The sequence below is a fragment of the Panthera onca genome, chromosome D2 (assembly GCF_046562875.1).
Source record: "Panthera onca isolate mPanOnc1 chromosome D2, mPanOnc1 haplotype 2, whole genome shotgun sequence".
NCBI classification, from domain to species: Eukaryota; Metazoa; Chordata; class Mammalia; order Carnivora; family Felidae; genus Panthera; species Panthera onca.
Window position 1 is genome coordinate 82,366,034 of NC_138349.1, and position 27,671 is coordinate 82,393,704.

At 42.2% G+C, this 27,671-nt stretch overlaps 1 protein-coding gene across 3 annotated transcripts in view; it reads right to left on the reverse strand.

Moving 5' to 3' along the window:
• Positions 1-27,671, reverse strand: part of A1CF (APOBEC1 complementation factor) — an 85,306-nt gene that overhangs the window by 46,759 nt on the left and 10,876 nt on the right. For 2 of the 3 annotated variants that reach the window (XM_060643019.3, XM_060643020.3), the window contains exon 2: positions 12,605-12,748. The exons of the other annotated variant lie outside the window; for it this stretch is intronic. In XM_060643019.3, the coding sequence (XP_060499002.1) occupies positions 12,605-12,703 (99 nt within the window). In that variant the 5' untranslated portion in view covers positions 12,704-12,748. The remainder of the gene's footprint in view (positions 1-12,604; positions 12,749-27,671) is intronic. 3 annotated transcript variants of the gene reach the window in all.

The window sequence follows — 27,671 nt, forward strand, 5'->3', positions numbered from 1 at the left end:
ACTCAAGCTGTAAGTTACAAAGACAAAATTTGAATCCTAAGCCCTATGCCTGTGATGATATTTTTCTTTGGTTTTTATATTAACCCAATATGCTCATTTTACAGATGAGGAAATTGAGACCAGAGATATTACAGGGCTCACCTAAAGTCACACTGGTTTAATTTCTTGCAGAAAACACTAGTCTGAGGGTCCAATAATTCTCAATCTGGTGAATTTCATGGGACATATACTGTTAACAGTCACGAAAGCCTTTTTCTCATAATTCTTCATGTTGCACTGTGCCTACTTTTTTCATTCAGCTTCACCAGACCTAGAGACCAGATGGTTTGTTGTCTCCTCTTAGTGAGCCCATTTATAAACTGGAGGGAGATTAATTAATAAACCCTCTTACAGCCTTCTTCTTCTTCTTTTTAATTTCCTGAACAGTAATTTTAATTCCTTGAATGATTCTTTGGAAATGATCTGTAATCCTCATCGTGGTTGCCTTTAGTCCTTTGTTTTTTCTTGCCAAGGGGAAGAAATTGTGTATGTTCCCTTACTAAACTATTTTCAGATGTTCTCTTGCCCATTTTCCAATTGCTGATGTTTATATTTATTTCTGTTCCTGTTAGCTCAGGTGCTGGATGGTCCACTCAGGCTTGGTGGCATTTGTAGCCTTTGCAAGCATGCCAGTCACCAGGGCCACGGCCAGAGCACTGGTTCAGAGGCCAGACTCTTGTAGACTGTTCTCAACAGTCAATGTCAGTGTATCAAGAACATCTTTCAGGACTGCGTCTTTTGAAGTTTATGACTTAATACCGTGTGTTCCGAGTTATTTGTAAGATTGAATAAAGTTATTAGGCATTATTTCTATTCCCACCTATATACCACCTATATATCTCTTATGTCATAGGGTTCAAGGCAAATGTAAGAGTACTTAAATGAGATGCATCCCAAGGATCCTCTTAGATGTGATTTCACTTTTGGTCTGCTTATGACCTTTCTGTTGTCTGAGGACAGCAGATGGTGATGTGGGGAGCACTCATTTTGTTGATTCTATATAAAGATAATCATCTGTTTGTGTTTTAATTATTCACTCTCACAACTTAACATAAGTGACTTCAGGTTGGTAAAATCTATTTTAGGCTGAGAAATTTTAGGGAGCAGAGTTTTTTAAATTTATATACTGTTGAATTTGACATGACCCTTATTAGTTACATATTGGTTCTTAATTTTTTAATACTTTTTTTTTTGAGAGAAAGAGTGTGAATGGGGGAGGGGCAGAGAGTGGGAGAGAGAATCCCAAGCAGGCTCCATGCTGTTAGCACAGAGCCCGATTTGGGGCTCTATCTCATGACCGTGAGGTCATGACCTGAGCAGAAATCAAGAGTTGATGCTTCACCGACTGAGCTATCCAGGTGTCCCCCCGCCCCCCACCAATTATTAGCTATATTTTTTACAGCCCTTTAAAGGCATGCTCAACCAAAGCATAAGAGACTGTTAAAAACTGAGAACAAACTGAGGGTTGATGGGGGGTGGGAGGGAGGGCAGGGTGGGTGATGGGTATTGAGGAGGGCACCTTTTGGGATGAGCACTGGGTGTTGTATGGAAACCAATTTGACAGTAAATTTCATATATTAAAAAAATAAATAAATTAAAAAAAAAAAAAAAATAAAGGCATGCTCAATATGAATGTCAGGTATTACTTTTCTACAAATAGAGCAATAATAATTGTGATGTAAGGGCTGAATAAATGGGATGTGGCAATTGACAGAAAGCGAAACCACATCTGGAAACCGAGAGGAAAAGCTAAAGCAGGGATATAATAAGCAAGTACAAACTGAACTTTCTCCTCATACAGCTTTGTGTTTCTGAAAACGTGGTGTGTGGGATATTACGTAGTTTACAGGCCGATGTTTTATCTCAGGAGGCACTTTATTGTATGTGAGAAAACATGTAATTATATGAAACTTGTGGCTTTTCTGTTTACGTAAGTGAGAGAAAGTTTACTTCTAAACTTGAATAGAAATGGCTGATTCAATAAATTCTGAATAATATTCTTGGTGGCGTGCATTCATGGCAAAGATCACAAAAAGAATCACAAATCGATTTTGGCTCTTGCAAACTTACTTCACTCTCCACAGAGTCCTTATGTTTGATCGTACAAAAAAAAAATATATGCTACAGTTCTCCCATGAAAATGACTTTTTTAGCAAATTAGGAATCACGTTCTTGTTTCACTTTGGAAAGCTGACTTTTGAAGGCCTGTTGCCTAGCAAAACACTCCTAATGTCATCTCAGGTTACTTGTCGTCTTACGGAGGCAGAACTAATTGACATTATCAAGTGCTGCATTTAACAACCTGTAATGATTTCCTTTTCCCTTGAAGGATTACGTGTGGCAAACCATTCTTTTGGAATTCAGCAACTCGCTATTTGAAGCATTCAAAAGCCAACAGCCCTTTAAACATACCTTGTATCTTGTAAAGCTTTTTATAATACACGTTTCTGGCCAATTTCATGGGAATAGTCAATTCAAGAACATCCTTATGAAAATTTCGAAATCAGAAAAACTTTTTGGAGTGTGTCTGCCTTTACTAAGAGGAAAAGTAAAATGCCAACTCACTTCTAAGACCCTGCGTTCACATTTTGCAACAAAATCCACCTAATGATGGATCCCACAGCATTTATTTATGTGACACCAGATTCACTGTGCTCATGCCTTCATCTGGCTCCAGGCACGTGCGTGGACACACGGCTGAAATCTATAAGAACCTCTTGATCCCATCCAAGAAATAACTGGGTGACAGCTTTGGTGATTCCTTTATCCTTTTTGGGCTTTTACCTTTCAGAATGTGTGATTTATTCAATAGGCCCAATTATAGATTCAGTTCGCCTTTTTGAATTGAGTAATATTCCAGTAGATGGAGATCTGGTTACATTATACAAAGCTGTCCACATTACAGATAAAGACATTGGTCCACATGCAGGTGAAGAACGTTGGTTTGAGTGACCGACCTCTTATCCTGTCCTACCTGGTTCAACGTATGCCAAGAATGTCACCTAATGCATTTGTTTTTTGGCACGAGAGGAATTTTATACAGTAATTATTCTCCTTACCAAATTCCCCACGAATTTTAATTTCTGGCAAGCTGAGGGATTTGAGAAGACACGTAGCCTTTCCTGACTTTAAAGTCTTTGTTTATAAAAGAACAGGGCTGACTGGGTGATGGCAAAAGTCTTGTGAGGGTGATAGAATGCTCCTGAAAGGAGGCTACCCTGACTCCACAGTTCAATGTGGGACAATGTCCAGAGGATGTTTTGTGAGTTAGTCAAAAGGACCCTTAAAGGGAATGCTGTGGAAATTTAAAGAACCAATGTCTTGGGGCGCCTGGGTGGTGCGGTCGGTTAAGTGTCCGACTTCAGCTCAGGTCACGATCTCGCGGTCTTTGAGTTCGAGCCCCGCGTCGGGCTCTGGGCTGATGGCTCGGAGCCTGGAGCCTGTTTCCGATTCTGTGTCTCCTTCTCTCTCTGCTCCTCCCCCCTTCATGCTCTGTCTCTCTCTGTCTCAAAAATAAATAAACGTTAAAAAAAAATTAAAAAAAAAAAAAGAACCAAAGTCTTTCTGATTGCATGTCTGCTTCATACCTATTCTATTACTTAAAGACTTTCTTTGCATCGGTTTCTTTTTCTTAAAGAAGCTTAGGCAAAAAAGAAAACCTAAATCATTCTTATAAGTGAAATAGCAAGATCCTTTCGCACAACTGGAAGGTAATTATGAAAACAACCGTACACGAGGGAAATCATGATCACATTGTCGCTCGGCTTGTTGTCTAAAACCTCTGAGCCCGAGTCCTGTCCTCGGTGTTTAAGAAAAGATCAGCAGGGGCTGGGGAGGGGTTTAAGACGTACCTCCAACAACTAACTCTTCCTATCAGAAAGCCTGAAGGAGGACGGAAACTACAGTTGACCTTGGACCACTGGGGGTTTGAACTGCGCCGGTCCACTTAGGTGCAGATTTTTTATGGTTCTGTAAATATATGTTCTCTTCCTTATGATTTTCTTAACATCTTCTGTCTAGCTTTATTGTAAGAGTACTGTGTATATATATAGTATATCATATTAATTGGTTTAATTGACCTTTTATGGTCAGCAGTAGGCTGTTAGTGATTAAATTTGGGGGAGTTAAAAGTTATAGACAGAGTTTTGACTGTGTGTCGGGGGTCAGCACTCAACCCCCACACTGTTCAAGCATCAGCTGTAGAATAATTCCTACTCTGATATTCAGTCACGTAATGCTGTGTCAAGGCTCCATTTAACATCATCTCTGCTCTCTCCCCTGCACCTCTGAAACAATGTTGAAAAAGAATCGCAAGTATGAAATCCTACACAGATTCATGACTGCATGTTGTGTGAGCTGCCTTTTTTAGTCGTTGCCTATGTTGGAAAGCTATCTTTGAATCTCATGACAAACTCTCAGTTTCTTTAAGTGAAGAGTCACTTATTTTTGGTTCACTATTAAACATACTTATTTTGAGGAGCACCTGGGTGGATCAGTTGGCAAATTGTCTGACTTTGGCTCAGGTCACGATCTCACGGTGTGTGAGATCAAGCCCTGCATCAGGCTCTGTGCTGATGCCTCGGAGCCTGGAGCTTACTTCAGATTCTGTGTTTCCCTCTCTCTCTACCCTTCCCTACTTGCACTCTGTCTCTTTCTCTCTCTCAAAAATAAATAAACATTAAAAATAATTTTAAAATATTTATTTTGATAACCCTTAATACTTGTTTTGATCAGTATTAAAGAAACAATAATTTGAGAAGTCCTGAAGTTGCCTATAAGCGAAGTCCATAGTCCCAAAGAGCTGTCCATGCTTCTATATATTTGAGTCATGAAGTTCGCACCTATTTTTACATGGAAAACCCCATGTGCTTGTAGTTTAAGGAAAAACACCATCAGACGTAGTTTCCAAAGATTTTGAACCTTATATTGAAGAGCTCATAAATAACCAATCCTCTTTGAAGCTATTTGAGGAGAATTTCATTGATGTCTGCCAACAGCTTCGGGAATGCATTTCTATTTCTCAGAATCCTGAGGTTCCCGTCACCTGTCAGGCATACGTTTTCCTCAGAAAGATTCATGGGACTATTGTGTCATTTGGAGTCTGCCATACCATGCTCTGGCACTTGTGGCTCGTAGAAGCAAAGCTTCTTAGGAGTTTCAAAGTTGGTCTGTGGGTGGCTGGGGTGAGAAGCTTAGGGAAATGTGTGTCTGTGATGATAAACTGGCCCCATCCTGTTCTCAGGCTTAGTCTCCCTATTTCAAGAATTAGTATTAACACACTTGGTGAATGACTTATGTCCTTGGATAGCCGGGACATGAGCAGGTGGTCACAGGCACTGGAAGGAAAAAGTAGGACCTGGGAGCTATATTTTACCATGAAGTCAAATTCCTATTCCTGTCCCCAGGACTTTGTGTGATGGCTGGGAAGGAATGCCAATGCCACTGTGTTTTCCCAGCTGCCCCTCTCGGTGCTAATCTGGATGAAGCCAATTGTAAACACTGGGATCCTGAGTTGCTTATTTCCATTGCATTATTCATAAGAAAAAAATTGCAACTTAAGAACTACCCAAGTAAAAGACTAAAGTACATCATACAAAACCAGAGAGATGAAGGGAGTTATTTTGGGGGCACCCTTAGAGAGGGATGGTATCCCAATCCTATTTATATTTGATCTAACACTATCCTTTCCAAGTTAGGACTTGTACCTTTACGTGAGTTTTGTTGAGGAGGTGAACAAATTATAATTAAGATATACGGCTGTATTGAAAGTTCATGTAAGAGAATATGCACCACGAGCAAAGTTCGAGGGGTGGGAATTAAGCTGTATTTTGTCCCTAGTCTGAGGGACCTGTTCCCAGGAACCCAGGCTCATGGCTGATTAACAGAAGGGAAGGATGGAGTCCACTCATTTCTCTAATTTATCTGGTGTAATCTTACTGGGTCTTCAAAAGTAAGATGCACTGATGTCTTGGCTGTTCAAAAGTGCTGTGCGTTTTATAAATGTTTTGGTTCAGTCGTCCTGCCCAAGTGGTCCCCTCTGCCAAGGATGCTATTTTCTCTGGTTCCTTGCAAGGTTTGTTTTTGTTGGCACACGTCTTCCAAGTCCCGGCATCAGTGTCCTCTTGCTTGAAGAGGGTCACCTGCCATTCTCTGGCACACGACCGGTTTATGATACCTGTGGCTCTTAACGTGATCTGTGATTATTTGGTTTCTCAGTTATTTTCTGCCTGTCCCTTGAGAATAACCTTTATGAAGGCAGGACCCATGTCCCTCTTTGTGGAGTCAATGAGCGAATGAGGGCTCAAGCTGGAGCTGGCGGGGTTGGGTAGGAGAAATAGGGGCCACCTGCTTCCTTTCAGGACGTTTAGACACTCATCCGTGTTACGGGGAATTTTCTTTAAAAACAGCGGATTTGCCTCTAAAACAAAGTACTAGAGTAAGCATTAGAGTCGGGGGCAGCAAACTTTTTCTGTCAAGGGCCAGATAGTTGATATTTTTGGCTTTTTAAAAGACAACTCTTTAAAAATGTGAAAAATCATTTGTAGGCTGAGATTATGGCAAAAACAGGCAGGAGCCAAATTTGAGTCATGGGTCCAGTTTGCTGACCTCTGGGTCATGTCTCTACTGAATTGTATAACCCTGGGGCTTGTTTTCTGACTGCAAAATGAAAGGGTTGGACTATATCAATATTAAGCCAATTTCAAACATACAAAGATTTGAAAGACCAGCCTGATGAACCCAGGTACTACTATCCTGCACCTTTAATAATGAGGTTTTCTCCATGAAATTTCCCCAATTTTTCTACTGCTAACGGAATGCTGCTTAGAACATTTCCCCACTTCATGAGATTTTTTCCCCTTATAATAAAAATAGTCCATACCCACTATAGAAAGTTTGGGGGGTGGGGGGGAAGAACATCAGGCAAGAAAAATTTACCCTAATCAGAGATTACATTTTATTACTTTTCAGGGTTTTTACCATGTGTAAATAATCTCTCAGAATATTATTTGGAAGCTGTATACAGTTTTGCGTTCTGATTTTTAGGTAAACATTCATGTTTGGACATTTCTCCAAGACTTTCTTTGAAAGCATAGTTTTACATGACTATATAACTGGTAAATGGAAGGGTGATCATATTTTCTGTGAGTGGTAATATTTTATTGGACATTTAGGATATATCTAACTTTCAACATTATAAATTTCACTATGAGGAACATCCCTATGTGTAAATATTGTTCCTCACTCATTAGGTCAGGGGATGGTCTGTTTTATCGCTCTGTACAGAAAAGTAATGCCCACAGCTGTATTCCTCACTCAATGCATTTTTAATTTTGGATAAACTTTCATTGCAACAACATTCTACGCATTTTAGGTCAGACACTACATCTTATACTTCTGTAACCCCAAGGCCTTCCACTTGCACATTGTATTCAATAGTAGGGACTAAGGAAACAAAAACTAACAACAAATAAAATGCTTTATGTGTGCTAAAAACAACCATTAGATTAGGAATGTGATGGGGGACGCCCAGTGGCTCAGTGAGGCATCCAATTTGTGGTTTCAACTCAGGTCATGACCTCACAGTTTGGGGGTTCAAGCCCCATGTTGGGTTCAGCACTGCTGGTGCGGAGCCTGCTTGAGATTCTCTCTCTTCCTCTCTCTCTCTCTCTCTCTCTCTCTCTGTCTCTTTCTCTCTCTGCCCCTCCTGCGCACTCTCTGTCTCAAATATAAGTAAACATTAAAAAAAGAAAATAGATTATCAATAGGGTAGTTGAACAAACAGTGCTAATCCACACCATATTTTGAACTATTTAAAAATAATATAAAAGTATGGGAATACATGATAAATGTAAGTATTTATAAGTAATATCATATCAAGTATCCTACTTTAAAAAATATTCAGGGGTGCCTGGGTGTCTCAGTGGGTTAAGCGTCAGGCTTTAGCTCAGGTCATGATTGTGTGGTTTGTGAATTCGAGCCCTGCGTGGGGCTCTGTGCTGATGGCTCGGAGCCTGGAGCCTGCTTTGGAGTCTGTGTACCCCCTCTCTCTCTGCCCTCCCCCGCTCACACTCTGTCTCTCTCTTTCTCTCAAAAATAATAAACACTTAAAAAAATTAAAAAATATTCAGACTACTCGAGGGCAATCTTTATTAAATCTATTTTAGTTTTAATAGAATTAAAATTGATGTAAACTGATTGCAACTTGGGCAGGAAGTTTTCTGCAAACACTCATCTATGAAAACACAATATCTTTCTGGTGTTATAGAGAAAATTCCAGGTGGGAGGACCATCACATGCCAGAGTTTATGACCCACATTATTAATGCATTCTTGAAGAAAGGGTCATCATAATCTGATTTCTTTTCTTTGACTCTCAAAAACATATTTGTTTTGGGAAATTTGGCAAGTTCAGTTAAGAATGAAAAAGTAGGGGGGTAGAAAGCACCCCATGTAATTCCATTGTCTGGAGACACGGGGTGCCTGCAAGGAAACAGCCAGCATACTTTCTTCAAAATATTTCCACTCAGCCCTAACGCAAGTATGAAGTTGAGAGTTTAACTCGTCACCATCACACAGACTTTAGCCACAGTTATTGAACGTCTACTAAATGCAGGGGACCGCGTGAACTTCCTTGTATTCTCTGAGATACTTTGATAAAATTTTCAGCTATTGATATCCAAAGATGTGCTTTACGATATCTTTTTTTGTTTAAAATTTTTTTTTTCAACGTTTTTTTATTTATTTTTGGGACAGAGAGAGACAGAGCATGAACGGGGGAGGGGCAGAGAGAGAGGGAGACACAGAATCGGAAACAGGGTCCAGGCTCCGAGCCATCAGCCCAAAGCCCGACGCGGGGCTCGAACTCATGGACCGCGAGATCGTGACCTGGCTGAAGTCGGACGCTTAACCGACTGCGCCACCCAGGCGCCCCTCTTTTTTTGTTTTAAACAAGTGGGTATTTTCAAACCCTCAAAGGCGCAAGGTGTTGTATCAGTTGGGATAGAAAAGACTGGCTCGTGTTATTAAGTAACCTGCAAAATTCTATTTTTGACAGCTGTATTTGTCCTGCCAGTGATAAGAGAGCACCAATTAGTCACCCCCTGGCTTTTGAGTTCTTGTTTTGCAAGTATTCAACGTTCCATCCCATAGGCTGCAAAGATCCAACAAAAAGAAATCCTCCAAAAATCTAACTGGCAGGCACCATAAAATTTTAAATGGCCCTTTTGTGGGTATGCTCCCTGAATTGTAGTCAGATGTTTCTTTATCTTAAGTTCTTGTGCAGGGATTTTTATTGCCATTTTTTATTATTTTCTAAAACATTTATTTTTGAGAGAGAGAGTGTGTGAGAGAGTGTAAGTGGAGGAGGGGCAGAGTGAGAGAGGGGGGCAGAGGATCCAAAGCAGGCTCCACGCTAACAGCAAAGAGGCTGACGTGGGGGCTCAAACCCGCAAACTGCAAGATCATGGCCTGAGCCGAAGTCAGATGCTTAACCAACTGAGCCACCCAGAGACGGCACCCCGTGCAGAGACTTAAAAAAGGAAACCTGTTCACTCTTGTGTGGATCCTGAGAAACTTAACAGAAGACGATGGGGGAGGGGAAGGGAAAAAAATAGGGAGGGAGCCAAACCATAAGAGACTCTGAAAAACAGAATAAACTGAGGGTTGATGGGGGGTGGGAGGGAGAGATGGGTGGGTGACGGGCATTGAGGAGGGCACCTGTTGGGATGAACACTGGGCGTTGTATGGAAACCAGTTTGACAATAAATTTCATCTTAAAAAAATAAAAAAAGAAACCTGATGTTGCCCTCTGTTTTTGAAGGCGGAAGTATGGAGAAGGTTGGAGGGTCTCGCCTAAGTCCCAAAGCGCCGAGGCTGTGCCTCCAACGTGCTGTTCTCCTCTTCCAGTCACTTACTCCAGTCTGCTTACCAGCGACTGGATTGAACAGATACCAGGATTGCAGCATCGTGACCAGCAGCTTTGGGGTAAGACCTAGCCAGTATTCTGGAAATTAAGGCCAAGAGTAATTAAGGGACGTGTGGAAGATCGTATACCTGCTATGTGGCCAAGAATAGGTTAAACCATAGGTTTCCAACTTGAGGTCTTGAGTGGCTTCCTGCACTTTGCAGCCAAAATCAGGAGAGCTCTTCCAATTCACTCAACACAGTTGTCATGTACGTATTTAGACCCTGATCAGGGGCTTTTGATTGGGAGAGCTCGACTTGGCAATTCTAGGTTTTACATTACGGAAGAATTTCTGACCCAAGAGTCATTCTGCTAACACAGAAATAGCATTACCTAGAGTGAATCATGTTACCAAGTTTAGGCTCAACCAAATATTGTTTGCATGCCTTGGCATGCTAATCACTAAAATCTCAATCATAAAGATAATATTATAACAGCTCTTAGTTCTGTATAATCTTGCCAGAAATTCTGGCTAATAGCCATAGAATTATAGCCTGTAAATCGTGGGCAAGCTACAGAATCAATCGTGCCTTGTTTTCCTTATCTGGACACTGGAGATGATCACAGTGTCGTTGTAAGCACCCACCTGCCCCCTCCCCTCCGCTTCGATCCCTTCCTCCTGCTCCAGCTAGGAGTCAGCAGGTGTAGTTCGCAGACTGGCATGGGAAGTTAGGCTTCGGAATGCACAGAGGAAGAAAGCGGGAAGCACCCTGTACCCTGACATGCTTGCGAAGGGAAGTAGCTATAACTTGGAAGTTTCTCTCATACTGCACCAGACCTATTATTATTGAGTGGAACTTTTTTTATTACCTGCAAGTTACCAGAGAAGTCATGAGGCTTGCCCTGAATTTCACGTGGGGGAAAAGGACGGACCAGGGCTTAGAATAACATTGAACAGACGATGTACATTGTTTTGTGATCAGTTCTCATCAAGTTCTGCTTGTTGAATGTAATGATTATATATTCATCGTTTTATTTAATAATTTTCTTCAACGCATTTAGGTTTACGATGTTGAGGTGTTGTAAATAATGCCACCCTCGACAGGTTTATAGACATTCGTAGCATTATATTTGGACCTGTACAGATCCACTTCCAGAAGAGGAACATCCTTATACATAAATATTAAGAAATTGGGGTGCTTGGGGGGCTCAGTTGGTTAAGCGTCAGACTTTGGCTCGGGTCATGATTCTGAGGTTTATGAGTTTGAGCCCCACGTCGGGCTCTGTGCTGACAACTCAGAGCCTGGCGCCTGCTTCGGATTCTGTGTCTCCCTCTCTCTCTCTCTGCCCCTCCCCTGCTCACACTGTCTCTCTCTCTCTCTCTCTCAAAAATAAAAATAAACATTACAAAAAAAGAACTTGCTTTCAAAAGGGTACCACCACTCTCTTTGCATGAGTATTCCAGATACAAAGAAAGTAAAAAGAAAAACTTAAATATTTTTGGTAACATTTCAACATAACTACACGTAGTACACTTGGCAACAATCTGACAAAGGAATATGTAATAAAAGGACGCAGCATATTTAATTGTTATCCATATGAAATTTGTATTCTGTGAAAGCACGTGGGTTTGGTTAAGTTAGAAAAGCATGTGGGTGATAGAGTACAGCTGGGAATGAAAATGCGTTGTCTGATGGTAAAAATGGCAACGTTTTTTCTTCAAATAATTAATATCCCTAACAGTAGTTTTCAATCTGTCATAACCTCTCTGAAGGAGGCTTTCATAGAAACCATGATCTATAGATAATTCTTTTTTTTTTTTTTTTTTTTTCAAAGATGTTATCTCTTTTTTTTTTTTATTTATTTTTGGGACAGAGAGAGACAGAGCATGAACGGGGGAGGGGCAGAGAGAGAGGGAGACACAGAATCGGAAACAGGCTCCAGGCTCCGAGCCATCAGCCCAGAGCCTGACGCGGGGCTCGAACTCACGGACCGCGAGATCGTGACCTGGCTGAAGTCGGATGCTTAACCGACTGCGCCACCCAGGCGCCCCTAGATAATTCTTAATGATCACTGTCTGTAAACAAACAGTTCTAGGACTTTTTTGTTTTTCCTTCTGCTGGAGATGGGGAGAAATTATTACATACCGTGAACTTGGTTGGGTAGCTGTTATGAGAAAACATCATGGAACAGCTAGGATGACCCAACGGTCAGTCCTGGGACCCCACATCTACATCTTCCCGCATCCCCAGTAGGGAGCTTCTCTGGAAACAGGCTAGTCCTGGGAGAGTTTGCTCTCTGCTGATTCTTGAATCACTGTTGTGGGTCTGCTTCACAGAAAGCATTGGGTGGTAGACACCAATGGCCTTTTCAGAGACCAAAGCGATCTTTCAAAGCTGCGATAGTCTCTCTGACTGTGAACCCGGATTCTGCCTTCAAATGACCGGTGAAGGTTAAGCTGATAACCCAGAGTAGAAAAGACCATCACCATCCAGGGTCACCTACAACCCTGAAATGACGTGGCTTCTTCCCCCGCAGGAAGGAATATCCGTCAGCAGTTACATGACTGACCGTTCACATTTTGCACCTTAGGACCACGGATATTCCCACCATTCAGTGGATTCAGTTGTAGGTCTCAGCAGATATCACGAGAAGCTCCTACCTGGACCAAGCTATATCCTGTGCGCTGGACCAATGCGCGAAGGGCTGCTTCCTTCTGGGTTCCGCTCAATCCATCCCCGGATTTGTGATTTGATTCCATTGAGAGTGATTATCGGCAAAAAATCAGGTTAATTAGGGTTGCTCACTGAAACCAAATTTAAGATAAATTAAGTAAATTACTGTTACCAAGTCCAAACTTGTCCTTCTCATAAAGGACATCTTCAGGAAACATTCTCTATAAATAAGCCATTAAGGTTAGAGCCACAAACAGCCACACACGAACACGGCTGGTTAGATGTCCTCCTTAAAGAGTTTTGTTTTTTTTTAAATATTCAATTTTAGTTGGAATTTAGAAGTCTCAAACGAGTAATACCCCGTCTCCAACGAGAACACAGATTGGTAGATCTCAATGCAATTATTTTAGAATGTCACCATATGCTCAAAAACAAATTATTATGTCAATTAAAAATACGCAGAATGGGGGTGCCTGGGTGACTGGGTGACTCAGTGGGTTAAACGTCCGACTTTGGCTCAGGTAATGATCTCACAGTTCGTGGGTTCAAGCCCCGCGTTGGGCTCTGTGCTGACAGCTCGGAGCCTGGAGCCTGCTTTGGATTCTGTGTCTCCTCCTCTTTCTCTGCCCCTTCCCCCCTCATGCTCTCTCTCTCTCTCTCTCTCTCTCTCTCTCTCTCTCTCTTTGTCTCTTAAGAATGAATAAATTTAAAAAATTAAATATGCAGAATGGTCCTTGCAGATCATCTATCGCTTAGACCACCCGGGAGAGGACATGAAGCCCTTTGCGAAAAATCTAAGAGATTATGAAAGCCTACGTATGTGCATGCTTATGTAGGTGTGAAGGTGGAATTTCAGACTTTTATTGTCTATACTTTTTATTTGGGAACCAAGTTTGAACTCCATTCCAAATGTGATAATTGCTCATCGTTAGAGGTTCACAGGGTAAGGGTGTGGCCATCTCGAATGGTCCAGGCTGTGGTAGCAGGAGGCCCTGGAGGCTCCCGTGTGCTGAGGGCCATATGCTGATCTGCTGGCTTGGCGTGAGGGCTCAGTGAAGGTTCCGCACTGGGCTTTCCCTCTGCTTACTGGGCTTTGCCAACGGGGACAGAAGAAGTGTGCTTTACAGTGATTTGAATCACATGCAGACTGAACACATTTCGCTATGGGCCCTTCAAAAACTTTTCTGTGCTATGCACTGAGATTGCCTACACTACTTTGGGTCGTCATTTAAGGGTTCAGAATGAAGGCGCCGTTGATAACATATGGAACGAGTACAAAATTGGGTGAAAAGGGAAGCTGCAGGCATCATGTTGATAAACTACAGATTCACAGAATTCTCTTAAGGTAATAACTAATAGACAAGCATCATCTAGCAGCTTCTAGAAAGCAATACTTGCAAGAAAATGTAGAAAGCCAAAGGAAAAATGAGATCCCAGAGTGACTATTCATCAGCTATTACAGGGACAAAGCAATTTCATGCTTCACATAAAAGCATGGCCATTGCTGCCCTGGACTCTTCTAGTAATTCTTGCTTGTGTCTAACCCGGGTTAACCCCATTTTACTTTTTCATTCTCTCAAGCAGTATTTAGTCAGTTCTGTCTGCACACCAGCTTCACCCCCTGCCCAGCTTTAAGGGCCCTTGTGTTAGTGAAGTGCGTTAAGTTAACGTACCAGCTTCCGTCGCGATCCTTCGTGAAAGGCAGTGTTCCCCCCTCCCCCCGCCGACCCCTGCAGTCCTAACTTTGTATCATGGCAAAGACAAATTAAAAACTAGTTTTCTAATAGTGCTGATTTGGGACATGTAGCTTTCCTGACACTTTTATCATATAACCGTTCTAGGGATGCTACACGGTGGGGATAAAAGGAGACCGGTATTTGCTTTATAATTCTACCTGAATGCTGACTACAGTTATGTTAACTGTCTTTTCTTCAGGATACTCTCAACAACCACCCCCCCCACAACTGCCCCCCCTGTGCTGGATTGAACCCACAAAAGCAGAGAGGCCCACGGGTGGACTGGGGTCCGGTGATGTCAGCCACATTTGTCATCATATCTTACGGATGTCTGAAGGCCAAGCCTACAGTCTTGTGGATTTGTAGATTTGTTCTTTGCCGACCTTCATGTTTTCCAGCCAAAAATAACAGTTTGTGGTGAAATGACAAGTTTTATTTGCAAAGCCTACCTTTAGTTTGGTTAATTATTAGTCAAGATAATTGAAGACACTTTTCTGTCACAAAGGTCTTTTGGTCACGTGAACTCACTCTGACATGATTGAGAAAATCTGTAGAACATCGCAATATAGTGTCAAACTTTGGAAGTCAGGTCAGGGCGCAGAAATAGAATTCAGAATTTGCTACAAGAGACATCCAGTCTTCCATGTTTATTTCCCAAAAACAATCCCCTTTCCCAACACTGACCTAACCTGAAGGCTGAACTTGGAGCCCAGATAAATATTTCTTTAAGCAAGTCAAACTTCTGTTAAATCTGGTCAATTTGGAAGAGAGATGGCACAGTGCATTTTCTAATTAACATCTTGTAACTGTTCCGATCTGAGACCTCTGAATTTTGAAAGAGTAGTTCCCCAAGTAATTTATGGATGCGAGAGGATTAAAACCTATACATGGCAGGCATGAGGAACATTGCAGCAAAGGAGAGCACTCATGAGTACTAAGTATATGACTATACTTCTCAATAAGTAAGAATTGCTTATTTATTAAAATGTTCACTGAGTACCTACTATCATGCAAGAATTTTTCGAGACACTAGGAAAATAGCAGAGAACAAAACAAACCCATCTCCCCTCAAAACTTCACAGAGTTTTCTAGAGGGTGAGAGAGGTCATAAACAAGTAACACACGCAGTGTGCTGGTGCTAATTTCTGAGGAGAAAAAAAAGGGAAAAGGGATACAAAGTGTGTGTGTGTTGGTGGAGAAGGTGAAATGTTAGCGTGATCCTGACAGGGGGAATTTGGGGAGAGACCTGGTGACGTGAGGGATGTGTTTGGGGGAGACCATTCCAGGCGGAAGGCCTGTGAGCATAAGGACCCTGAGGTGGGAGCTTGTTGGCGGAGAAGAGGAGAGGCTGGGGCTGAGTGAATGAGAGCAGAAATGGGAGTTATGAGAGAGACGATGGTGGCCCAGACCACAAAGGATTTTGTAGGTCACAGGGAGGACTTTGGCTTTTGCTCTAAGATGTGAAGCCAGAGGATCAACAAGATGTTTAACAGGGTCGTTCCAACATGGAAGGGAGTCGGGCAGGGCTGGGACTGAGCTGGGTAATGCAAACATGTTAGTCCTGTTTTTATGAATGTGTTTGTGGTTTTGTTCATTGGGATGCTTTTGGCACGGATTCTGATTTTAAAAGATCTTGCATTAAAACATCACTTGGTCTGACACGTGAGTTTTTCTGACGTTGCATGTGAGGTAGTGCCTGAATCACCTCGCGCTTGTCAGCAGAAGGCTCATGGGGAGGAGGAGGGAGACCAGTCAGAAACCATTGTACCTTCAGGGCAAGAGGGAGTCGTGGCTTCAGCCAAGAGTGGTGAGGAGGGGCCAGGTCTTGGATATATTTTACAGGTGCATTGGATGCATCATGGGAGAAAAACAAGATGAGTCAAGGATGCCATCCAGTGTTCTGGCTTGGGCAACCGGAAGAATAGAACTGTTCTCAGCTCAGATGGGGAAGAACAGATCTGCGGAAGGGCAGGAGCTCCATCATAGGCATGCCCATCTGGAGATGCCCGTTAGACAGCCCCAAAGAGAGGCTGAGTGGACAGTCAGATACATGAGCCGGAATTTTCTGGGAGAGTTCCCGGCAGGAGACGTCAGCTGGGAAGCTGTCTCCCTAGAGGTGATACTGAAGCTGTGAAGTTGAGTGAGATCATGTACAAGCTAAGTGTAGAAAGTAGGTCCAAGGACTGATCTCTAGAGCACTCCAACTTTTGGAAGTCAGGAAGACCAGGAGTAACCTGCAAAGGAGAATGACCTGGAACAGAGAATGGCAGAAGGGGAGCCAGATGAAGGAGGTGGATGGAAAGCCAAAAAAAGAAAGGATTTTGAGAACAGATGAGTGACGAGGTGTCTGCGTCCTACCAAGTCAAGTAGGGTGAAGCCCAAATAGGGATGTAGACCCTGGAGCTAGACATCTGGAGTCAAATCCTCATTCTGCCTCTCACTATGAGAGGAAGAAAAGAACTGGAAAATTCTTTAACCTCTTGATGTCCATGTGTTCTCAACTCAGAAAGCAATAGTATTTCTCTCAGGGTTGTTGTATTACATGAGTAATTAAGTTGAAAGAGCTTTGGAAGCGTTCCTGGCACATAGTGAGAATGAGATTAGCGTCAGGCACAGATATCTATGATTTTAAAAAATGAGAAAGGGAGAGATGGCATAGTCACCAGGCACTTCAACTTCTCAGGATCTGCAGTAAGACATTCCACAGTTTCTTGGAAAAGCATTGTTATCTAGATGTTAACAGCTGAGAGAAGAACGGGGCAATGGATGGAAGTCAGATGGAGAGAGGTCACCATCACCATTACAGGCAAGAATGGGGGGGGGGTCCCCATCACTGCCTCAGTGTGGTAGGGAGCACGAGGGGAGAACACGCCAGCCCAGGGCTTGGTTTACACCTGGCCTGGGGCAAGTGCTCCGACACGACTTGCAATTACCACCCATGACTCCTGCTGGAGGAGAGCAGCAGAGCACCCAATAAGTTATCTATTATGTTATTTTAATTGTTATTATCATTTATCTCTAATTCTACAGGGTAGCATTTCAAAATCGCTTTCTGGGAAGATATAGTCCTGGGTCTTCAGCATGATTAATGGTCCCTCCAGGACTAGATTCCCTTCTGGCATCCTAATGTACCTGCCACCGGGGCTGCCATGTTTTCTCACATTTGCTGGCTCCCTGCTTGGAATGCCATTCCTTTCCCTTGCCTTCCCACATCTAAGCTTCACTGCATTGGCCCTGTTATCCTTCCAGACTGGATTGAAATGTCTGATGTGATCCTTCCTTTGATACCCTCTTTTGGGTAACATTCAGTACCACCCCCTTAATGCTCTCAAGAAAGTCTCTATATCCCTGTACTGTTGCACATAATCCGGCAATTATCTACTTACATGGCTGTCTTGCTCACCACATTGTGAGTGCCCTGAGCATAAAGACTGTGCTGTATTCACCTTTCTGTGCCCAGAAGGCTCAGCCTGGCACTTTGCTAAGTGCTCAATAAATAACTTGTAGAACCAACGGAAGACCTTGGGTGAGCATTTTGTAAATGGCAATGACCTACACTTGATCTGAAGTAAAATGAATCTGCCTCAAATCTCCTACCACTTATTATTCTTCTGGTTCCCATCACTTCCAGAAAGCTCTACCCTGGGCTAAATTTGCTTTTTGTGAGAAATTGATGCCAGTGTTTTCACTGCATTTATGAACACGTTATCATCTTTGGGAGAGAGACCAGAAGAGTAAAACTGAAGAAGAGTACAAAGGGATTGAAAAACAGTTGACATTTCAATTCACTTTTCTTCTTTTCAATGCCTTTCTGGTTTTATAATTGCAACATTGGTGACGATTTGATCCAGACAAGAAGGGCCTAGAAGTTATTGAGGGTTCAAGATTTCTGCCTTCCCGAAAGTCACAGGTTGATTGGAATGAACACCTCCCCTCTTCACTTGGTTGAGATTTTTCAATAGAAATTTCCAGAGTGCACCGTTGGGCAAGGTCAGAGCTTGCTGTCCCTGGCTCTTGACCCTGGTGGCCTCAGGTGCCAGTGGGTCCTGGCTCAGGGAAGGTGGCAAGGAGACAAAGATGAGAAAGAGGCATGAGAGAAGCAGGTTGGGAAGCAAAATCTGACTTTTCTGCATCTACAGCTGTGAGGGGCATACGCAGCAGGCTGCCCTTTCTATATAACCCTCACCTCTCAAGAAGAAAAGCCTCTGTAAAGATTGAACATGTCAATCCGGCTCACATGGAGAACCAAATTGTGGAAGGAAAAAGCACGAAGGGATTTGAGGTGACAGTTGTCCGATTCGCCCAAAGGTCCCGCAGTGTTGGAGGTAAGCACCCTCTTGGAACATGAGTTGGCAGCTATGGCAACAGAGAAAGGGGGAAAACAAGTTTGTTTTTTGAAATAGTAAGTTAGGCAAGACAAAGGTAAGAAGTGCATGGTGGAGAGCACTGAGCGTGCAGGAAGAGTAGCTTGGAAAGGCAAAAGCAGCCATGGTAGAGTAGTTAGAGGCCGAGAAGAACAAAATGGAGAGGAAGGATAAAGACAGGGGTTAAAGTGAGGGGGTTTCTTGGTTTGCAAACTAAACGAAGTCATTATCCTCCATTTCAACCAAAAGGGCAACAGGTATGAACGTCATATCCGCTTCACGCCAGGCACTACGCTAGACGGTTTACTCAGGAAATGGAGTAGTTTGGGTAATGGTCTAGTTTCTGGACGCATGTCATGGACTTTTTCCAAAGAGGAGGAAGAAGGACACTGTGTGGAAGGACAGACGCTTTCTGACCTGGTAAGCAGAGTCAGAGGTGTTCCTTGGGACCTGTGCGAGCAACGTGCCCCGTGTGCATTTCCTGCCAGTGGGTTCCCCTGGGACCTCTCCAGACCCACGCCAGGCCTCCCCAGCGTTTGGTTGCGCACCCGGGTCGCATGACATAGGCTGGACGTGACCCTTACGCAGCATGCAAGTTGGACACGTGGTTTTATCGTGAGTTTCAGCCATTCAGTATCTCCTGGGAATTTTACACAGAAGGAGTCCCAGACTGTATCGAAATGGTTTGTGCCGGAGGGATGACCAAAGTTGATGTATTTGCTTAATGACGCTACATTAAGGTTACCGTGCATTACTTGATAACGAAACAGAAACTAGTTCTCATATTCTCCTTGGAAATATTTACAATCGGTCTTAGGTTTACTGGGAAGTGGATTCAGGTGAGAGCTCGTTAGTCGGCCACGCATCCCAAACCAGAGCAAAATTAATAGAGAATGCGCAAATGTCAAATTCCAAAATGTAGCCACAAAAACATCCCGCCAAGTCCCAAGATGTGGCGTCTTATTTTTAATAATCAATAAAAATAAAAACCAGCTAAAAAATTAAACCAGAACCCCTTCTAGGTTATTAAGGCATTAGTAATGAATCATGCATTAATTTGGGCCTGGCCAATTTGGGCCGAGGCAAGGCTTAAAGTAGAGAAAAATAAAAGTTGTTCATAATAGATACATTAGCTTAGAATTATCGAAAAAGTCCTCCTCATGTATTAGGTTACACGTCTTCAGAGAAAGACAAGCTTGCATGGCAATTGCTGTCCTGCCACCAATGATTTTAACTTTTCTAAGGCCCTGGTTCCTGTTCTAAGAGCAGGAGCACGGATACCTAACTTGAAGTTAAAAGTTGTCTTTTAGCAAAGGCTTAAACATCTCAGAGATCGGATATGGGGCACCTAGTAGAGTGCTGGGGATACAGGAAATGCTCACTGAATATTTCCTTCTCGTTCCTTCTCTGCTGCTCTGGGTGACTTATCTCAGCATCATCTGTGGTCCTCTGCATGGCTAGTCTCCCTCTAGAAATTGTCCAAGGTAAAGAGAATGCAGTATTGAATGTGTTATCTTGACCTCTTTCATGTTGCTTTCGTAGTTGATCTTTTTTTTTTAATGTTTACTTGAGACAGAGAGAGAGAGAGAGAGAGAGAGCGAGCGCACAAGTTGTGGAGGGGCACAGAGAGAGGGAGACACAGAATCCGAAACAAGCTCCAGGCTCTGAGCTGTCAGCACGGAGCCCGACGTGGGGCTTGAACTCATGGACCACAAGATCATGACCTGAGCTGAAGTCGGATGCTTAACTGATGAGCCACCCAGGTGTCCCAATAATTGATCTACTTATTTCATGTGTTTATTGTCACTTCTCAGTAGGAAAAATCCTTAAGGTATTCAGTGTGTGTGTGTGTGTGTGTGTGGTCATACAGCTTGTTAGTGTTATAATGAAAATTTGACACAACTTAAATATCAGTGATTAAGAAATATTTGAATAAATAGTGCAGTGCAGCTAATAAAACTGATGTTCTAGTACAATATTTACTTTAGACAGATATTTGTGAAATAGAATTGAGTAGTCTACAAAACAGCAGGTGTAGTCTGATTTCATTTGTGCTAACTTTCATATTCATAAGGAATTATAAAAGGCTAACTGGTTATGCTTGGGTGGTAGGTTAACAGATTGGTTTAGCGTTCTCATTTGACTATTTTTAACTTTCTACAATATATAGCTCTTACTCTAATAATTAAAAAATAAATGACACTAATAAATGAAGGTCAATGGAAACAAATCATCAAAAATAAAGATGCAGTCAAGATTCTATTCTGAGGAAACTGGTGATCATTATTTAGAAAAAAAAAATACTGGAAATTACTACAAGCGTCCAACTAAACAGACCAGAGAAAGAACGAAGTAGACTTTATGAAATCAGAAGGAATCCAAGTAAAAGGAAATCAGTGAGACAGAAAAATCTGTAGACTTGATAAATGTAAGAGCTGATCAAAAAGGTTAGTAAATTAGCACCTCTGGCCAACCTTGATGAAGTGAAAGGGAGAACCATATTTTAAAAACAGCAGGGAAAAATGGATAGAATCACAGGCAGAGAGACTTTTAAAGAAGAAAATGTTTTTATCAATACACTGACAAATATGGTAAAGTAGCCGATTACCTAGTAAACTCAAGGGTAAAATAAAAATTTGAATAGGCTGATAACCACACGCTGTAATGAAAAAATTCACTGTCTTCCTCCTAAATAACACAAGATCCAGATGGTTTTCTTGGGCAAGTTTTAGAACTCATTTAAGAAACAAGTAATTCTTTGACTATATAAAGCCTTATAAAACAGAAAATAATGCAAAACTGATACTAAATCCATCAATAATTTCATATCTCTGATACAAAGCCAGACAGAAATATCACAAAATAGAAAGCTCTAGACCCCAACATCACGTATAAATCTAAACACGGACTACAAACAGCAGAGCATCAAAATACTAATATACCATAGACACAATGGATTTCTTACAAAAACACAAAGACTGTTCAACTTCACGGATTCTATTAGTTTGATCCACATCAGTGATGAAGAAAAAAACATGATCATCCCAGTAAATGTAAAACTAGCACTCCCTTAAATTCAACACCCACTATTGGTTTAGAAAAATGACCCAACTCTTCAAGTTAGCTGTAAAATAAAACATACTTAAATTGATGGAGAGCATGAGAGCATGAGAAACCCCGCAATCATTCACCCTCATCAAAAGTAAGTGAATTGACTATGCAGGGCGGTTAGAACAAAGGCATACTACAAGAACAGTTACAAAAACGAGTTCCTCAATGAAGCAGAGATGGCAAGTGAAATGAGAGAATCTGAACCATATAAACAAAATTTGTAAAAATATAATGTGGACTATCCACAATCGTTATGAAGAAAATGACAAAATTACATTGAAGGATCTAACGCCTGGACACACGAAAGTGTTATTCTCGAAAGATATCCATTCTCCCCAAATTATTAGTGTAGTGCGATACCAATTTAAGACCCAATAAAATTATTTTTAAATATGCCACATTGAGTCTAACATTGATCGGGCAGGAAAACCATTCAGGAAGTACCACAACATGTACTAAATGTGTAGTATTCCTGGGAACCAGCCTTAATTAACAGTTAAAATTAAAGCGGACACAGGAATAGACAAATGGATGAATGGAGTGGCAGAAAAAGTCTAGACCTTTGGTTTTTTTTATATTTGAATTTGCCACTAGATGTTATTTCAAAGGCTAGAGATCGTAGACACTTGGAGAAAAAAGTGAAGTTAGTTGGCTTACCATCTAACAGCATATAGCCAAATTTTAAGTGGATTAATGAAAAAACTTTTAAAAGCACTGTATAACTACTAGACGACAAGATGGAACATTTTTATACTCTTGTGATGCAGAAGGGCTTCTGAATCAGGCATATCAACAGCCATAAATGAAAAGACTAACAGATTTGGCTATGTAAAAATTACAAATATCTGTAACAGTACGAGAAAGCTAAAAAGCCATAGACAGGAAGAAAATGATTGCTATTTTTATACAATAGACCGAGAATCAGTATCTTTAATACACAAAGAGTACTTTTAGTTCAATAATAAAGAGAGTCCCGCATCAGTGGGCAAATGAGCAAAGGGCAGGAGCAGTTAATTCACAGAAAAAAGAAAAATCGTTTGTAAACTTATTTAAATACTCATCAGAGCCGATAAAATAAAACAAAAACACAAGATACCTTTTTTTGCCTATTATGTAGCAAAATTTGAAAAGATTTTAAATAATGAATAGAGCTAACATGTATCGAGCACTTCTAAGTTTCAAAAACTTTAAACTTAATTCATTTACTCCTCATAAAAACTCAGTGGGGTAGGTAGTATCATTCCTATGACGGGTAATAAACCAAGTTAGAGAGATCAGTTAATGTATCCGGGGTCACCCAGGTGACAAGGGACAGACCCATCATTTGAATATTCTGGGGCCAGAGTCTGGGCTCTTTATCACTATATTCACCTTAAAAAAAATAGGGGAATGGTGCAGAAGGAGGAGGGAGATTATAAAACCTCTCCAGCTTCTCCTTAAGAGTCTTTGTAAGAAACCTGGTGACACCACAATGCACCTGATGAGGCAGATACTGTGGGGTTATGTCTTCTTCCGCTTCCACAGGGACAGATGGTTTTGGTCACCTAAAGCACCAGGGTAACTTGGCCTGTTTGCTGAAAAGAAAAGGAGCTTTTATCATCTAAGTAGTGCTGTGGGTAGACTGTGTGATGATTCACTTAGATACATGCAGGATCCGATCTCCTTTGGACATGGTCCAAAATGGATACATGGTCATTGCCAGCTCTCTGCTATGCACTTGGTCACACATACCTGCCCCGAAACCTCATCCCTCACGCTTCTGGGCAGAACGTGGAGCCTTCATAGATGACCAGGTGATGTATCACTTGGCAGGATGTGACGTGAATTCCATGTTAATTTCCCTTCTTAAAGTGTGGGTTCCTTCTTCCCATTGACCTTTACTCTTCTGGGTTGTAGACCGCCAGAGGCAGTCGGCTATAAGCCACATGTCTGACGTAGCCCGGCGATAGATAACAGACACAAGTACAACTATTTTGGGAGCAGGGTCTCCTCTCTGTCCCTCTGTCTCCATCTTCAAATGTCCACCTGGGTCCTCTTTTCCTTTTCCTATCCCTTACTCTCTCTTTAATCCCTTTATTTTGTTCTCTCTCCTTCTTTGGTGACAACCCTGGCCAAAGAAACTGCTGATTCCACCTGGAAGGTACATCCTACTTTTTAAAAAAAATGTTTTTATTTATTTATTTTGAGAGAGAGAGGGATGGAAAGTAAGCAGGGGAAGGGCAGAGACAGAGGATCCCAAGCAGGCTCACACTGTCAGCACAGACCCGGCATGGGTTTGTGATCCCACAAACTGTGAGATAAAGACCTGAGCCGAAATCAAGAGTCAGATGCTCAACTGACTGAGCCCCCCAGGCACCCCAGGTACATCCTGCTTTTAAGACAAGGTGTTAACAGCTGTAGAGAGGCAGTGCTGGTGGAGGCTACTTTGTCAAGAGACGGTTATTTTTGCAAAGATGCTTCGGGCCAACTGATACTTTGATGATTGTTTGTTGATGTTTAAATCTATCCATCATCTTATTTGGAGTCATTTGAAATACTAGATAGAGTAACTTAAAGCAGCAAAACCTAAGATACGGGGGGAAATTGTACTGTCATAAAAATATTTATGGGGAAAATGAAACGATACTAGAAAAAGTTCAATTGGAACGAGTGATTTAAAATTATCAGAGAAAATCAATAAGGAGATGTACAATAGTCAAATGATTATATTGTGATTTATGTGTGTTCCTTGTCTATACAGATATGTATATAGATATGTATCTATACACATACACACCTGGACTGAATTTCAGCATTATAAATATGCATGGGGTGAGAAGGTATGTTTTTTTTTCAATTTTTTTAAAAAGTTTTTTATTTTTGAGAGAGAGAGAGAACAGGGGAGGGGCAGAGAGAGAGAGCAAGAGAGAGAATCCTAAGCAGGCTCCACACCGTCAGTATGGAACCTGATGAGGGTCTCAAACTCAGTAACCACGAGACCACGAGCGGAGCCAAAACCAAGAGTCAGATGCGTAACCGACTGGGCCACCCAGGTGCCTCACTTCTTTTTATTTTTTTAAGCACTAATTCGAAACCAGGAATCAGACACAATCTCAGTTGAGAAGAACAAGTTCCCTAAACTCTTGGGAAAGTTAAGCGCGTCCATCTGGTCCACAGCTGATCATTCTTGCCAAACCGGTCCTGACATCTAGATATTCTTTTTTGTTTTGTTTGAGGGAAAAGTAATTGCACATAGACAATATATTTTCACTTAAAAAGTACATTTGAAATTGCATAATTTGTGCTCCAATGGAAACACCTCCTGTTTTGTTTTGTTTTTTTTTTTTAAAGCATATTCTTAAGGAGATATAATAGAGGTACATTTGATCTGCTTGAAAACACATTACCCATTTCTTTGCTTACGATGCCCTTCAAGTACCAACAAGAAGCCATCAAATCCCCGGGCTTTAGCCTGAAACTGTAAATTACACAAGGAAATGCAGGTGAGGAAGCATTAACCTATGCATGTTTTGTCAAAATAGGACTTTGAGATTGAACTGCAACTTTCCTGAATTTTAGCGAGTCCTATTTGCTCCCTTAAATCTTGCCCTCCTCAATTTTTTATCATGCTCTGAGAAACAGCTTCTCTGTAATCTTCTCAGAGGAAGTGTCTGGTTTGAATGAATTCCTTCATCGTGACTGGAGAAGGAGGGCCCCAGACTTAAAATATTGTACCGTGATACAACATACTCCAAACTGGCCCAGAGAAAGTCATTTGAGAATTGCTCTAGCCAGGTTGAGCTGACAACAGAGAAGGCATGCTGGGGGAGGGACAGACGGACTCCCTGCCTCTGGCTTGACGTTATAATCACGTGTACCTGGGATGCATCCTCCTCACCCTGGAGGGACCAGATTCACCCGGTCTGGAGCGGGGCCCCGGAAATGGGATGATGTAAGCCTCCAAAGTGACACTGATTGGCCTCTGAGTTTGAAACTGTTGCATTAAGCTCTAGTCCATCCATGTTAAATGTCAAAACAAAAACATGGGCAGCAATGGAATTTATCCCACCTGGCAAATAGACGGGATAGACGTCACATCAAGACAATTGTATTAAAGAGAAGAAAAAGCCTATAAAAGAAAGGTAGAGAGTAGATCATAGGAGAAAAAAGGGGGATGGTTCCAAATTTTCTCTAATAATTATTGACATTTGCATCCTTTCTGATGAATAAATCTTTTCCTAAGCTAGTATTTAGAAATAAAACCTTTGAAATGCCCCCCTCCCCCAAACTATGTTCTTACTAGATTCTGGCTCAAGTGGTTTGCTTTCAACTGTTTCCATGAGGACTGGCCAATGAGGTACTTATATTCCCACTGTGGCTCACATGTGGAGAGGAAGCAGAAGTGAGACCAAACGGATGGAGAGTAGGCAATGAGGAAAGAGGCTGGGAGGAGACCAGAGGAGGGAGGCGCTGAGCCAGGGTAACAGCAGAATCCCCTCCGCGGGTCCAGAATCACTCCTGCTGATACCCTGAAAGCCTCTTTCTCTGGAACAGGAAATCTGATCTTGGCTTTTTTCCTGCCTTGAGTACATGTATATTCTCACCTGTTGCTCATCTTGTACTCCTCCCCTCATCTCCCACCCCTTGTTCTGTTACTGGACTCAACCTGAGCTCACGATGTACAATGCACGAGGCCCCGCCTCTTTCTGGCTGCCTCAGTCTTCTTGAAAGATCCCTTGCAATATTCTCCTGCTCAAAAGCCCTCATTGGCCTCATCGCGGACTACAGAGGGAGAATCCATTCCCCCAGCCTGACTTCTGTGCCTGCTATAACTTGGCCCTAAGTCTACTTTCCTGGTTGTGTTCCAGGGCAAGTCCAGAGTATCTATTCTGTGCTTCTCCCACACACGCCAGTTGCTTCTTAGGTTCTTTGTTCCTCTTTGCCATTTGCCTTGCGCCTAGTTCCCCACTTCCTTTCACAGTCTTCCTGGCCGAGACAAACCCAAGCTCCCTCTGAGTGCGTGCCGTTATATGGGTATATGTGTATGAATGCACAAATGTGTGTGTGTAGACATGGGTGTGTACATACACACAAGTGTGACTCAACTCCTGGCTGCCAGTGTTGGTAGTGTGGCATTGCACAGGAGACTTCTCCGTACGCCCCTTTCCTTTTGTAACTGACTCTGACCCCATCATTTTGTTTTATTGTTTTTTATTTATTTTAGAGAGAGAGACAGAGAGACAGAGAGGGAGAGAGAGAACAAGTGGGGGAGGGGCAGAGAGAGAGAGGGAGACACAGAATCCGAAGCAGTTCCAGGCTCTGAGCTGTCAGCACAGAGCCTGATGCCGGGCTCGAACCCACGGACCACGAGATCATGACCTGAGCCGAAGATGGATGCGTAACTGACTGAGCCCCCCCAGGTACCCCATGGGCCCACCACTTCTTTAGAGATCCTTCAGTCTTGGCTCAGCTTGGATGAGAATATCAGAAACTCTGAGAGAGAGCTTCCAACATGACCTCTGGTTGGTAATGCTGAAGACTGAGAGATGAACAAGTCTTTCAATCCAAAAATGATCTGAGAAAACTTGAATAGTAGGTGGGAATTGCATGTGCAAGAGGAGGGAGGGGGTGATGGGGGAAGAAATGGAGAGCTTTGCAATCAGACAACATAGGAACTCTTGACGCCATTAAGTTTCTACTGTATTGGCTGATTTTACGCGCCAACAGGACGGGGCCATAGGGCGCCCTGACATTTGGCCAAATATTATTCCGGGTGTGTCTGTAAAGGTCTTTCTGGTTGAGATTAAGTTTAAATGGTAGACTGAGTAAAGCCCCTCCCCATTTGGTGGTGGGTCTCATCCAAT